Genomic DNA, 13,668 nt, shown 5'->3' on the forward strand with positions numbered 1-13,668 from the left:
CTAAGAAAAGATGGTGCAACAATTATAACAGCAGAAGTGCTTCCTACTTTGTCTTGTAGGGTCTTGTAGGACATTCTTCTTAATTCCACTTTCTTCAGTGACCTTGGTGTAGCCGTCAAATATGTTTTGATATCATCAAATGCGTATTGCAAGAACAAGGCTTGCTTCCTCCACCAGAAACTTGCAATTTTATGTTTCAACCACAGTTGGTGATAGTGAGCCCAGAATTCAGTAGTATTCTTCCTTTAAAATGATCTGTAATCTGGAAGTTATATTTGTACTGTTTCTGATGCTGATTACTGTCACTTAAACTGTTTTTAGTCTCAAATATGTCAGGGTTTGTATAATGAATTAGCAAATATTAGCACTCGGGTACATGACCTTTAAACACAACATAGCCTGAATGTAGACTGTAAACAATTAATTCTTCTTCTTTTTTTTTTCTTTTTTTTAATCTAAACCATACATTATACATGCAAGCTGAAGATTAAACTAGCATACAACATTATAAAAGTGACCTCATCTTGCTGACAAACGCACGCAGACTTGCTTAGTAATGTTGCCCTTTCTGGTTTGTTTTGTTCCAGAGCCACTGGCCCGTAGGAATGTATTACAACAGCTAAAGGTACTGAACTCGCCTGCTCTCTCGGATGAGGGCTGGCTGTGAGGTCCACTTGCTCTTTGGCATGGAGAGAGAATCCAACCCCTCGAGTGCAGCTGTGGAGAGATGCTGACATTTTGGGCTCCTGTCATATTACACGCACTGCAGAGATTTAGTTTTTTTGGGGATACCAAGTTGAAGCAGAATCTAGTCCAAAATAGTGCATTGCCCCTGGCAACAGCTTATTAATCAAAGGAAGCTACCAGGGCATGAATAGCTCTGGAGTGGATTTGTGTTAAGAGGGTGGTTCTACATGTAAAGCTATGAGTGTGTCGGGCAGCCAAACTTTTAATTCATCATAGGTTCTTCATGCTTCGCCACGCTCTTGCAACATGTCATTGTTTGACTCTCAAAGCCTTTTAAGAAAGCCTGTTAGGCCACAGATTGTTTAGGGCTTTGGAGACCTGAAGCATGGGTCCACTTTTCTTTGGGAATGCCAGGAGTGGAGCTCACTGCTTTCAGACCAACCGCCTCTCTGTCCTTATTGTGTACCAGGATAGTCGATTGAATATACTATTTGGATTGTAACACTGTATGCTATGTGGACAATAAAAACAAGAAAAGAAAACTCACAGTTAAAATTATATTTAAAAAACAATATATAATAATAACAGCAACAACCATAATAATAATAATAATATACATATTGTATAATATATAATAGTAACATTATCATTTCATTAGATTAAGTTTTTAAAATGCAAGTTTTTGCATATTGTTTTGCGATATAGGCTATGTATATATATATATATATATATATATATATATATATATATATATATATATGTGTGTGTTTACATTTATTTATTTAGATATACAGTATATATAATATTTGACATTTGACATGACAACGCTTAAAACTAAGTTTACAGGATATCTTTGTCAAAAGTCAAACAAAGCCATAAGTTACATTTGTCTTTATATAGACGTAGATTTAATAATTGTGAATAGAGTGTAATATTTAAATATTTCTGAAAACGTTGAAATTGAAGCTCATATCACAGAGGTCCAAAGCAATATGGCATATATTGCTACCTACAACACTATAGCTAAATCAAAAACAGTAAATTAACACTGCTGTGTTGTTTCTTGTGAAAGTTGCCTATTTATGTTTGGGCATGTGTGCGGAGGAATGTAGGCTGGATTTGAAAGAAAAGAGGCAAAACACCCAGCTTTGTTGCATAACCTTGAATCTGTGGTTTATTTAGCTAAAATTCAGCCATTGAAGCTCCTGTATGTCAGTCCCATCACAGTCCTCTGCCTTTAACAGATGATAGCTGTCCATTTGGAAGATCAAAAAGGAAGTGATGAACTATATACTCATAATGTCATGTCCTAAAAAAAGCATCTTAAGTGCAAAACCCTTCATAACTAGTCAAGGCAAGCATCATGTTCATTGTAACTGTAGAGAAATAGTATTATTAATTTTTAAAGTAAATGTTGTACAATTTCATTTTCCAAGGAAAACTAGTTTCATAATTTAAATCCTCCTTTGTAGTTCAGTCCCATAATGCCATGTAATATTGCTCCATTCCACAAAATATGTCAGACTTCCGACTGCATTAGGAGAAAAAGGAGTTGTGACTCCACATACCAGAGGGTTGAGAGTCATGCATGAAAATCAGATACTTGGCATTGTGTAGTCATTTCCTTTGGACTTTGTGTGGCAGCCAGCTAAACAGCTTCCTGCATAATTTCTTCCTTTTGATTTTAGCCTTGAACAGGCACTGATTCTGGGGGTGAGCCTGAGACATAATCTGGATCGGAGGCAGAATCTGAGGCATAATCTCAGTCTGGGATTGAATCTGAGATCTAATCTGATTTTGAGATTGAATCTGTGGCTGAAACGGAATCTGTGACTGAGAATGATTCTGAGGCTGAATCTGAGACACAATCTGTGGCTGAGTCTGAGGCCGAGACTGAATCTGTGGCTGCGGCTGAGTTTGAGACTGAGCCCGAATCTGAGAAATAATCTGAGGCTGACTGTGGGTTTGACTCTCATATTGGCTTTGGCTCATAATGTTCGCATTTAGCTGGTGTAATTTGTGATTCTGAATGAGTGAGGTGAGCAAAGAAAGAGATCCTTCATATCCTTCTCTCCTCTCTGGGGATGATGGGCACAGACTCTGGAGGAGTTCCTTGAATCTTCTCTCCTGTTGACGGAAGTCATACTCCACACTAGTCCAAAGAGTGAATAAGAAAAGTGGGAAAGAGATAAGAGTAAAGATAGGGGGAACAGAAAAGAGAGCATTCTATTTATGATTGTTCATGCTTCATAGCTCTTTTTTCCCCTTGGAATTACATGCATTTGCACTACCATTCATTACTCCAGTCTTCAGTGTCACCTTCAGAAATCATTCTAATATGCTGATTTGGTGCTCAAGTTTCATTTCCTATTATTATCATTGTTGAGATTTTTTTTAGAATTTGGTTAAAAGGTAAGTCCAAAATAACAGCATTATAAATGTCTTTGCTGTTACTGTTAAATAAATTTAGTACATCCTTGCCAAAGATTATTAAAGTATTAAAGTATTAATTTCTCAATGGTAATGTACACACATTATGTATATGTATCAACAAATATTATGTTTGTGTGTGTAATTACAAGTAAAATCTGTGGTTTTTCTACTATTATTTTGCGATTATTATACTTTACAATACATGAATAATAATAGAATATAATGACAAAATATTGTTCTAAAAGTATTATTAATAAATTCTAAATAATTTTATTATTATTATTATTATTATTATTATTATTAACCTATGGGCGGTGGGAGAAAGTAATAAAACACCAAAGAAGAAAATGTGTCTATGAAAGTGTGGGAATGTGAATATAATTGTATTGCATTGGATAACACAATAAAGTACTAAAGTTCATGCCTAAAGGGATAGTTCATCAAAAACTAAAAAATCTGTCATTTTTTAATCACCCACATATCGTTCTAAACCTAACCTGACTTTCCTTCTTCTGACGAACACAAAAGAAGATAATTTGAGACACTGTCTTTCTGAAACAGAAAAAAAAAAAAAACATTTTAAAAATGTCTGAGACATTTTTAAAATATGTTGTTGTTTTTTTTTGCTCTCCACAGAAGAAAGAACCCTTGCAGGTTGGCAACAATATGAGGGTGAGTAAATAATGACAGAATTGTCAATTTTGGGAGAACTACCCCTTTAAAATGGTTAGTAGTCTCGCTGGGTGCTCTCACCTGTAGACAGCACATGCAGTCTTCTGACAGGTGGAACAGTCACTGAGGTCTTGGCCAGTCCGAAAACATCGCCGACTACATAAATAGCAGGCAAGGAAAAATATTTAAAAGGCATTGTTTTAGTATGCCTCACATTCACATCCATAAATGCAGTTAGAGCTCATTTATATCCCTTATTGACCTACGCTTGGAGATAAAACCAAATGTACATCAAATTAAACTACAACTACCCTTTTTTCCTGCACCTCGGCTCTAAAAAAAAATCTCTCAATTACCTTTAACACATCCAGCTCGCCAGTCACACTTGTCTATTATCTGCTAATCTTGGAATAACTCTGTCTCTCACCCGTTGCTGATTGCATGGCTCATCTCCAGGTCCTGGATGACGTTGAGCAGAGTTGTGACTCTTTCCTTGTTTGACTGCAGACTCGCTTCTACCATCTCTAATCTACGCTTAGGTTCCCGCGGACTGCCACATTGAGGTGATGCAGGCAGCAACCGGGACACAGAATCCGGATGGTTGTGTGTTATGGAACAACGTTCACTTGGGATGGACCCAACCGCTTCAGAATGAGATTCCATCTGTATCTTTGAGTTCTGGAGACCCCCGTCTTCCTGTGCATGGTCTGTAGGCAAAGTGTCTGAGGTTTTCAAAAGTGGGTTTTGATTGGAGGCCACATTCAGGTCCCCATTTGCGAATTTAAAAGCTGGTGCTTGTGGAGGTGCAGAAGAAGGTTTAGGAGGTCGACAAGAAGGAGGTGGTTTGTTTGGAGGTTGAAGCGAGTGTTGTGAGCCATTGGTCATTTGACCTTCTGGATCTGCTGCCTTAATATAAGTTTGTTTCTTTGACTCTGTGTCACTCCAAGATTTCAATTCAGTCCTGTTGTGTGTTGTAGCTTGAGGAAAAGACCTAGCGGAAGCGATGGCTAGTAATGAGGACTCAAGAGTGTCATTATTAAGCTGATTCAGGACAGAGCCTCTGAAAACCGTAGGCTCTGTCTGTCTACGTGGCGTTTTTGAATGAACACACAAAGCGTGCGAGGCTGCTTTGACCCTGGGGCTTGTTTGAGAACGTTCTTTGGTGTACGAATGCACCTCTACCTCCGTCTGAGTGGCGGTAAATGCATTTGAGAGGTTCTGATGGTTGATTGTTTGCGTCGTAAGTGTTGCTTTGTGATGGGTTGACATATTTGGGGCATGTGAAAACAAACGAGTGTCATTTTGGCTTTTTGACTCATGAAAAGGATGTGACAGTGCGTCTTTATGCACGGATATACCCTGCAGTGATGTTCCACTGGTGTTTGTTCGCTGTGTGGATGTGTGGGAAGCTTCCTTGTGCGTGACGGTGGGCGAAGGAGTGCCTGTGTGTATCGATGCGTGACGTAGTTCACCGTGAGGCCCTGAGAGTTTATGTGTGTGTGTCACCAGTGCAGAGTGCGAACGTGAATCACAGGGTGAGGATTCTGACTCTGTGTCAGCACAGATTTGCGTCCCGCTTTGAGGTTTAATGCCAAAATTTGTGTGTGAGCACATTGACGGTTTAGTGTGCGTGTCAAACTTGGACTCTAATCCATTTGGGAATTGAACCTGTCTGTGAATGTTTGAAGCAGTGGAGGATATGACACCTTCATTCACACAATTCTGTGCTATAGTTTGGCGTTTAACATTTGAATGTAAATGAAAACAGGCAGGGGATTTTGATAGTGTGCTTGTCTGATTTAACCGCAAGCATTTCGAAAGTGCATTGGAGTTCTGCGGTGTGCTAGTTTGGGGGAATATTTGTTGTTTCAAAGTAGTTTGCAAAGGTCTGATGTGTGTTTTATTTTGTGGCGGGGGAGACTCTGAGTGTGTAGGTGTGACTTGGTTTGCTTGAGTTGGTCGTTTCTCATCAGGGTTTGGCTGGTGAGATGATCTAAATTGAGTGCTTGTGTGTGGTATTCTGGTATTTGTCACCTGTGTGGCTTCTAGCTTCTCTGACAGGCTGTTTTTGTGTGTTTGGGGAGGGTTGACAGTCACAGGAGGTCTGCGGGGACAAGAGTTGTGAGGTTTGTGAGCGTTCAAGTGTGTGTTTACAACCTTTGTTGAGGCTCTATCCTCTTTCACGGTAACAGTGAGCGTGTGTGTATTTAGAGCCGATGAGCGACTGGTATGATTAATGTGTGTGTCAGCACTAGATTCCCTCTTGACTGTGTGATGATTAGTGAGGTTTGATACCTCACTCTGCTGAGCAGGCAGCAGAGATAATGGCCATTCCTTGTTTATATTCATGTTGAGATAAGAATGAAGGTTAGGGCTCATGAGGTGCTGGTCTGACTGTGTAGCACTGCGGTCGGTGTGCCTTTCTATCTGTGTGTATTCCTGCACATCCTTCCCAGGGTAAAGAGGGGATGAATGTCTCGACTGGAGTCCCAGAGAACCTGCGGAAGTTGGCGGTATGTTCATCCTTATTTGGCTGTAGAGTCCAGGAGGTGCTGGATTCTGCCTTCCTCCACAAGTGCTGCAGATGGTAACAGGAGGTCTGTGAGGAGGTGAGCAAGGACGTAATGTTTTTTTCTTTCCGGTGGAAGACTCCTCCCCTTCACTGATGTCACTGCTGATCCCACCCATTACCTCGGAGTCAACCACGCTCCCATTGGTGAAGTGATAATTCCTTCTCGGTTTTAACCTGCTGTTAGCCACACCTCTCAACGGAGGACTGGTTCTGATTGGACGATTATGGCACTGGACTTCTTCCCTGATATTTTTACAAATATGCCTTTCCAGTCCCTCAAAAGTCACACCCTTTTTCATTTTAGTCTCCAGACTTTTTCGTTTAATAATGATACTTTTAGTTTTTTCTTTCCCATTATCCTCCTTTTTACCAGACTCGTTTGGGATGTGGCCGATAGATGGCATGAACACTTTGTTTTCTGATTGACTGCTACAAGTGTCCACATGTTTGCCGTTTAGTTGTAGTTGGTTGTTTCTCATTGCAGGTGATGTCTGCACACCGACATTACAGTAATGAGACAGTGTGAGGGTTGCCATACTACTGGTCCCATTTGCCACGGTCCTCCAGACGCGTGTCCCAACAAGTGCAGGCTCTCCGAGAACTGGCACTGGAGTGGTGTGATCAGCTGCCCGTCTACCCATCTCAAGTATAACTGGTCAAGGCAGACTTGAGTGGAAATCAATGTATTTGACCACTACGAAGCACCTGAGGTGGAAAGAGAAGGAGAACTCTTGGAAGTAAATAGACTGAAAAAGGCAGACAAAAGGTGAATAGTAATGAATGTTTTCTGGGCTACAAATACGCTAATACATGAGTCATGCTCAGAAAACGCTGCTGTTTTTGTTTTAAAAAATGTGTGTATGTGTATATATATATATATATATATATATATGTATATATATATTTTTTTTTTTTTTTTTTTATTGTTTGTTTGTTTCTTTTCATATCTAAATGTTTTTTTTTCAGTGCAGTTTCATTAAAAATGTTTTGGGGTTTTATGATAGATAGATAGAAAGATAGATAGATAGATAGATAGATAGATAGATAGATAGATAGATAGATAGATAGATAGATAGATAGATACTCTATCTTCTCTATACTCTAACTTCTCTGTTTAAATTATGATGGCAGTCGTGAAGGAATAAAGATAAATTCTAAAAAAAAGAAAAATATTTTAGGGGAAAAGATGTAAGATGTTTTAATTTTAATAAACATACTTTAGAATTTTTTTTTATTTATATTTAATCTATAAGGTTTTTTTAAACTACAATTTCATTTGCATTTGCACTTAATAGGGTCAAATCCATCATCTAATGCGACTAAGTTCAGTATTCTGTAAATTATATCATTAGTCAGTCATGGGGACATACATTCATGTAGCACAAATGGCACTGTTTTCTGACAATGACCCACATAATAAAAACTGCAAAGTATCAACCATCTGCTACCGCCTGCAGTTACTTTTGAAATGAATACATTATATCAAGGCATTGGATGAAAATGCAAAATTTGGGGGTGCAATCTATTATGAGACATGTGAAGAAGAAAAAAAAAACTCATGCAATGCTTCAGAAACGACATTTCTGGTCCAGAGCACAAGACCTGATAATAGAATGTACAAAAGACCTTCCTGCCTAAACTAGATGAATCCAATTTGGAAAGAGTAAGCAAAAAGATGAGAGAGAACAAAGTGAAATCAAAAGAACAGAGTGATATCAAACAGAAAGAGAGAGAGAGAGCGAGAGGGGGTACAAGTGCGCTGTAACATATTCAGATTGCATTACTTCTGATCTATCTATGCAAAAAATGAATACGTACAGTTTCCAGGATTATAGAGAAACTGTGGTCTGTTTGCTCTGAGTTAAACTGTGTCAACATGAGTGTGTGTGTGCGTGTGTGACTAATTAAATATTTCACACACTGACAAACGTTTTGTTCTGCTCTGACCTGACTTTCTCTTCTTTCCGCTGTTACACCTGGCGCCCCGCCAGCCAGGCTCGGCTGCCCTCTCTCTCATTCAACCCACCTTGGGCACCTTGATAATTTGCCTGACAAAGAGGGTGTTAATCAGCGACTGACAGTAAATTTTCTAATGAGCCTCTCTAATAAGACAATGTTTCGAAAATGTGTGCGTGCATAATGTTTTGCCTACATTTTAGGGACAAATGTCCACAAAATAATAGTATAAACTAATATTATCTATATTATGAGAACCTGTTCATGCATACATATGCTAAATAACATATTAAATAATATATTAATAGAAATGTACAGAAAAACTGACAAAAAATATTGCACTCGGTTGCACATGGATTGCTTCACATGTGTGAAAAAACTTACTGCCTGTACACTTAATAAAAATGTAGACCAAAACAGTATGTGTGTGTGCGTGTGTGTATATATGTATGTGTGTGTATATATATATATATATATATAGATTCTCTAAAATATCCTCCAAGCTTCCTACAAAACAACTCTCATTATTGTATTATTATTATTTTTGGAGAACTGCTGGATATTACTTTGTTTTTATTTATATAATTTTATTTATTCATTTAAATTTGCAGTCACTCGTTACTACTTGTTACAACATTATTATAATTACCTTTGTGTGGACAGTAGTTTAAAAATGAATGAAAAATCAGAAAGGTTTGTGGGATGAAAGGGGATGAAGTCCCACTCCGTGATAGAAAAACAAACATTTATGTGTGTTTTGAAAATATCATCATGGCATGAAAAAATAGAAAGAATCATGGTACTTTTAGATTCACAATAAACATTGCAACTATACTGTGAATGTGAATCACTTTCCAATCAGCACTTACTGTTTCGCCATCACATTTCCAACACACACACATTCCCTCAGCCCCCAGCCTTGAATGTGCAAACATTTCAGATCATCTTGTTGTTCATTCCCCCTAGCATCTCTCTTTCTTGATGTTCTGTTGTGGATGGCAAGCTGACCCCTCTGGGTGGCACCAGGCTGTGGTACCACACATGACAACAGCCTGAAGTCAGTCTAGGAAAGATTGTAGTCTATGAAGCACAAGACTCGCAGTCTTTCCTTCAGATATCACAACAATCGTGCGGCCTTTAATTGCAGATAAACACAAAAAGACGGCGAGAAAAGCAGAGGAATGGGATCGAGAAATGTTGCGAACTGTATTCAAACTTGCATCGTTTACATGAGCGCCACAGCTCATGTGCTAACCGCTAGGCCACAGCTCTGGTACAGCGACTAACCGTTTGGAATCAGTTACATCGTGCAGAAATGCAATACAGACCACAACAAAACAATAGACTTTTATTTTGCACATAAACAAGCACCTACCTTCAGTCACATCCTGAGACTCAAACCCCCAAAGCTTCCAGCCATGTTGCAGGTATTTTTCTATAGGTTTCAGTATCCACAAAAGGTCTTGCTGTCCAGTAAGTGGGTGCAGTGAGGAGACTCTAAGATGACTCAAATCTGCACATGAGCTTGTGTTTAAACAGCACCTGCCTTGACAGTCACTCCTCTAGCTCTCCGCAGACAGTAATCATCCTCCCTCAGTGGCTGATTGGAGGCTGTTTGCTTCTCTCCAGAGGCGTCTGCTTTTCATTTGTTTTGATTTGCTCTCACCTTCACTTGCTGAGGCAGCAAGCACAAAGATGCATTGATCAGTGTCCTCAGCTTTGCGCACTCTCTCTTTCTCTTTTTCTCTCTCTCTCTGAGTCACTCTTCTTGTCTGTCCCTCACCCTATCTCTCTGTCTCACCCTGTTTCACATATGCATATCCAGTGCTGGGTCAAAGGCATCCTAAATTCAGCTGAAATTAGGCAGGGTGGGGAGAGAAAGAGGGATAGAAAGGGAGAGATAGAGAGAGAGAGACGTTCTGCATGCCAAGGGGTTGTGTGAAAATTACCAACATTATAGAAAAACAGATTGATGGATGTAGTAAAGGAATGTTTAGCTTTTTACATACAGCTTGTCCACTGTGAAATAAAATGTTATTTGTTATATGTTATATGTCATTTATCATTATTTTAAAACTGTTGAAGGTAGGGAAATTCAAAGAAAATAACAAAAATAAATGCTAAAATTGACATTATTATGGGATCGTTCAGATTTGAAGCCTGTCCACTGTGTAAAAAACATGTGAATTACTGTATGTTACTTGCTATTTAATTGCTGTACGAAAGGGAAAAATTACAGAAATAACATTTAAAATACAGATAATATGCACATATCTTATATACTCATCTTATACATTTTGATTGAAAAGTTTGTTTAGGTTAAACTAGCCACAAAATCAATTAGGTCCCAATTCACTAGTCTCACACTTCCAAAAGTAAACATTAATAATAATAAGAAGAAGAAGAAGAGAAAAAAAGAAAGCTTGCATCCACATGGAAATAGATATTTTGGTATAAAATTTGTTATATATACATTTTTTAAATCTATAATCTCGAGGTCGTTTTTAATTTATAGTTTTATTGTCAACTATTATAAATAGCTGTAATTATATCTGTTTAGCAATGTTTTTACTACATTTTCAGATTTCCAAAGCTCAACACTAGATGTCAGCCTTTAACAACAATATGAGCAGAGATTCTGCAGATCATGCACTACAATGTAATTCACTAAAATCCCAGGAATATACTATATACATGAATATATTATTTTTTTCTCCAACGATTCGTTACATTTCAGGATATTAACATCTAGAATAGTTAAATCAATACATTTAACATTAACTATTAATACAATGTATGATGATGATGATGATGATGATGATTTTAGGCAAGAATGTTATAAGATAGTACAGAGATTTATGTGCAAACATATTTAATACAAATAATAGCATGTAAAATCATTATTGCAGTTAGATTTTTCCATGTTACAGCATATGATTAATACAGCATACAGTAAGTGTGATTCATGCAATTTTCTCTGAGCAGCCAGTTATAAATGATATAAATGAGAGCTTAAAACCAATGTAGAAAGAGCACAGATGAGTAAATTTGTCTTTCATTAGGCAATCAACATAATACAGTGTGCAATGGTTGATCACTTTAATGGGTAAATGAGGAATCCACTGAAAGTGCTGAGGTTATCTGGACTGTCATAGATGGTGTAACCTGGGAGGAGTTTCACACAAACTACATCACCCACTTCCAGCTGCAGGACAGCTCCGTTTGATGCATATCTATGTTGATCATGATTACGCCACTGCCCTACTGATACAATCTTCTGCCCATTTTTATGTAAACTTGCACCCAGTGATTGTCTGATTTGAGTACCACATGCAGTGAATCTGAAGTAGTAGACTCCTTTAACTGGTGCAGTGAAGAGACCTGCCATTGACAAAACAGTCAGATCAAATGTAGAATGAGTCTGATGAAAATTAGAACGGGATGTTATCCTTTAGGCATGACATTGGCTATGTTTGCTCAAAGTACCTGTTGCTGGATTGTAGTTGTTACCAATGTTTGTGAAGATGTTGTTAAATGTCAGTGTGATCTCAGTACTCTGAGGACCTAAATCACCACGCATGCCTAAGTCAGCTGAAAATGCCACTTTTGGTTGGTCTGTGGATAGAAAATATTTTTAAGCATTTTTTTATTTTTTTTTACATGCTACATTACACAAGCAGAAACAAAAAGAGTTATATCAGAGTTATACAGTAATATTTATTGTGTAATAAAGGCTGCCTGTACATAATCCCTTAAATATTTCTATTAAAAAGAAGAAGAAGAATTATTTACCTTCATTTTCTCGCTTAATTCCTTCAAGCTGGTTTTCAGTTATCTTTATTTGATCAATAATCCCTAAAATTAGTAAAATCATTCATTGTAACTGATACACATAAGAAGCATAGGATGCATTTCATATGTAAAATAAAGTTTTTTTTTTCTTTCAACATAACAGTGTCTTCCCCAGAAAAAAATATGCTTCTTATCAATGTATTCATGCTTTATTATTTTATTATGATTTATATGTGCTTTAATCTTTTGTTACATTTTAATACACTTTTAAATACCTGCATTCTTTCTTCAGCCCCTGCAATTGTTCTGCCATTTCTATAAAACAATAATGATCTAATGAGTGTTTCTTTAAATGACTTACAGTATATCCATTATTTTAAAGATATATCTTTATCTGCTTAACCACATTTAAAGGATGACAAAAGAAGCATCCGCTACTGTACTAACTTGCATTTTCTTTCATCACCATGTCCAACTTGACTTTGAGCTCCACCACCATGTCTCTTATATCTCTCACCTCAGTCCAGATGTTGGGCTGGTTGTTTTTTTCCGTTGGCCACAAAATCTTGCACCTCAGTTTGTCCATCAGTGAGCAGAAGACAGCACAGCAGCTGCAGGAGAGCAACACTCACCTTCATCCTGATACAGACAAAACACGTTTGTGAAAATAACATGAACAGGCTTTGACATAGTTAATCATTACTAGCCTTTATTGACACGGATATTATTCATCAATTACAAGGAAGAATGTGGTATGTCATAAAGTAAAGCCAAGCTCAAGAGTAATGTCCTATTCTCTAAATTAACAAAAAGAAGAATCAGGAAAAGAATAGTGCATATTTCTCTTTTCCTTGTTGTATCCTTTTATCTTAATTTTTCTATACCATCTGCAAAGCTAGGAACAACAGCAGTGTGAATTGTAAAACAGCTATATCAAAATTTAAATTAATTTAATTAATTTAGTTGTAATCAGCCATTCACATCTGAACTTCCATCATAATTTCTTTCATATCCCAATTGTCATTCCTGATTCCTTGCAGTAATTTTGGCACCTAAGGTTGTCCCTCGCTAAGCGACAGACAGTACATCAGTAGAGCAAGAATCATCCTGATCTTCAGAAAAACAAACAAACAAACAAAAACTTATTGGAATGTTTATGGAAATAACACATAAGGTATCAGCTTTTATAGCTTTTATAAACTCCGGGGGTAAAGTTCTGTTTGTCATGGGTCTGTTTGTCTGAAAAGTCATGGGTCCCACTTTACATTAGGTGGCCTTAACTACTATGTACTTACATTTAAATTAATAATTTGATACAATGCACTTATTGTGTACATATATGTTTTTACATTGTACTTGTCTGTTTAAAAATACCTATATGTAGTTACATCTGTAATTAATTTCTGTAATTACATTTATAATTACACTGTTGATCCACCCCTTACACCTTAACCCACCCTTAAACCTACCCAGACCACCAAACCTGTCCCTAACCCTTATCCACCTCAATAGCAGCAAAAGTGTTTTGCAATACAATATGAACAGAATAAGTACAT

General features: G+C 37.4%; 2 protein-coding genes across 4 annotated transcripts; both read right to left on the reverse strand.

Moving 5' to 3' along the window:
- Nucleotides 1-1,847: 1,847 nt before the first annotated feature.
- On the reverse strand, nt 1,848-9,818 carry LOC131548467 (uncharacterized). 3 transcript variants are annotated; one of them, XM_058789752.1, is made up of 5 exons: nt 9,696-9,818; nt 9,190-9,347; nt 4,220-7,069; nt 3,874-3,948; nt 1,848-2,839 (listed from the first exon to the last, which is right to left on the reverse strand). In XM_058789752.1, exons 3-5 carry the CDS (start codon nt 7,003-7,005, stop codon nt 2,305-2,307), a joined length of 3,396 nt encoding a protein of 1,131 aa, XP_058645735.1. In that variant the 5' UTR covers nt 7,006-7,069; nt 9,190-9,347; nt 9,696-9,818; the 3' UTR covers nt 1,848-2,304. The 3 variants fall into 3 exon arrangements, with proteins under 3 accessions (XP_058645735.1, XP_058645736.1, XP_058645737.1); XM_058789753.1 differs by lacking the exon at nt 9,190-9,347 and having other exon boundaries at nt 9,696-9,724; XM_058789754.1 differs by lacking the exons at nt 9,190-9,347; nt 9,696-9,818 and having other exon boundaries at nt 4,220-7,116.
- Nucleotides 9,819-10,946: 1,128 nt separating this feature from the next.
- cbln17 (cerebellin 17) lies at nt 10,947-13,126 on the reverse strand. The gene is given in 6 exon segments (XM_058789776.1): nt 10,947-11,701; nt 11,807-11,935; nt 12,113-12,168; nt 12,379-12,427; nt 12,560-12,665; nt 12,667-13,126. Coding segments are annotated over 6 exon segments (747 nt in total). The 5' UTR covers nt 12,787-13,126; the 3' UTR covers nt 10,947-11,414.
- Nucleotides 13,127-13,668: the final 542 nt, after the last annotated feature.

This window comes from Onychostoma macrolepis, chromosome 10, assembly GCF_012432095.1.
Source record: "Onychostoma macrolepis isolate SWU-2019 chromosome 10, ASM1243209v1, whole genome shotgun sequence".
Taxonomy (NCBI): domain Eukaryota; kingdom Metazoa; phylum Chordata; class Actinopteri; order Cypriniformes; family Cyprinidae; genus Onychostoma; species Onychostoma macrolepis.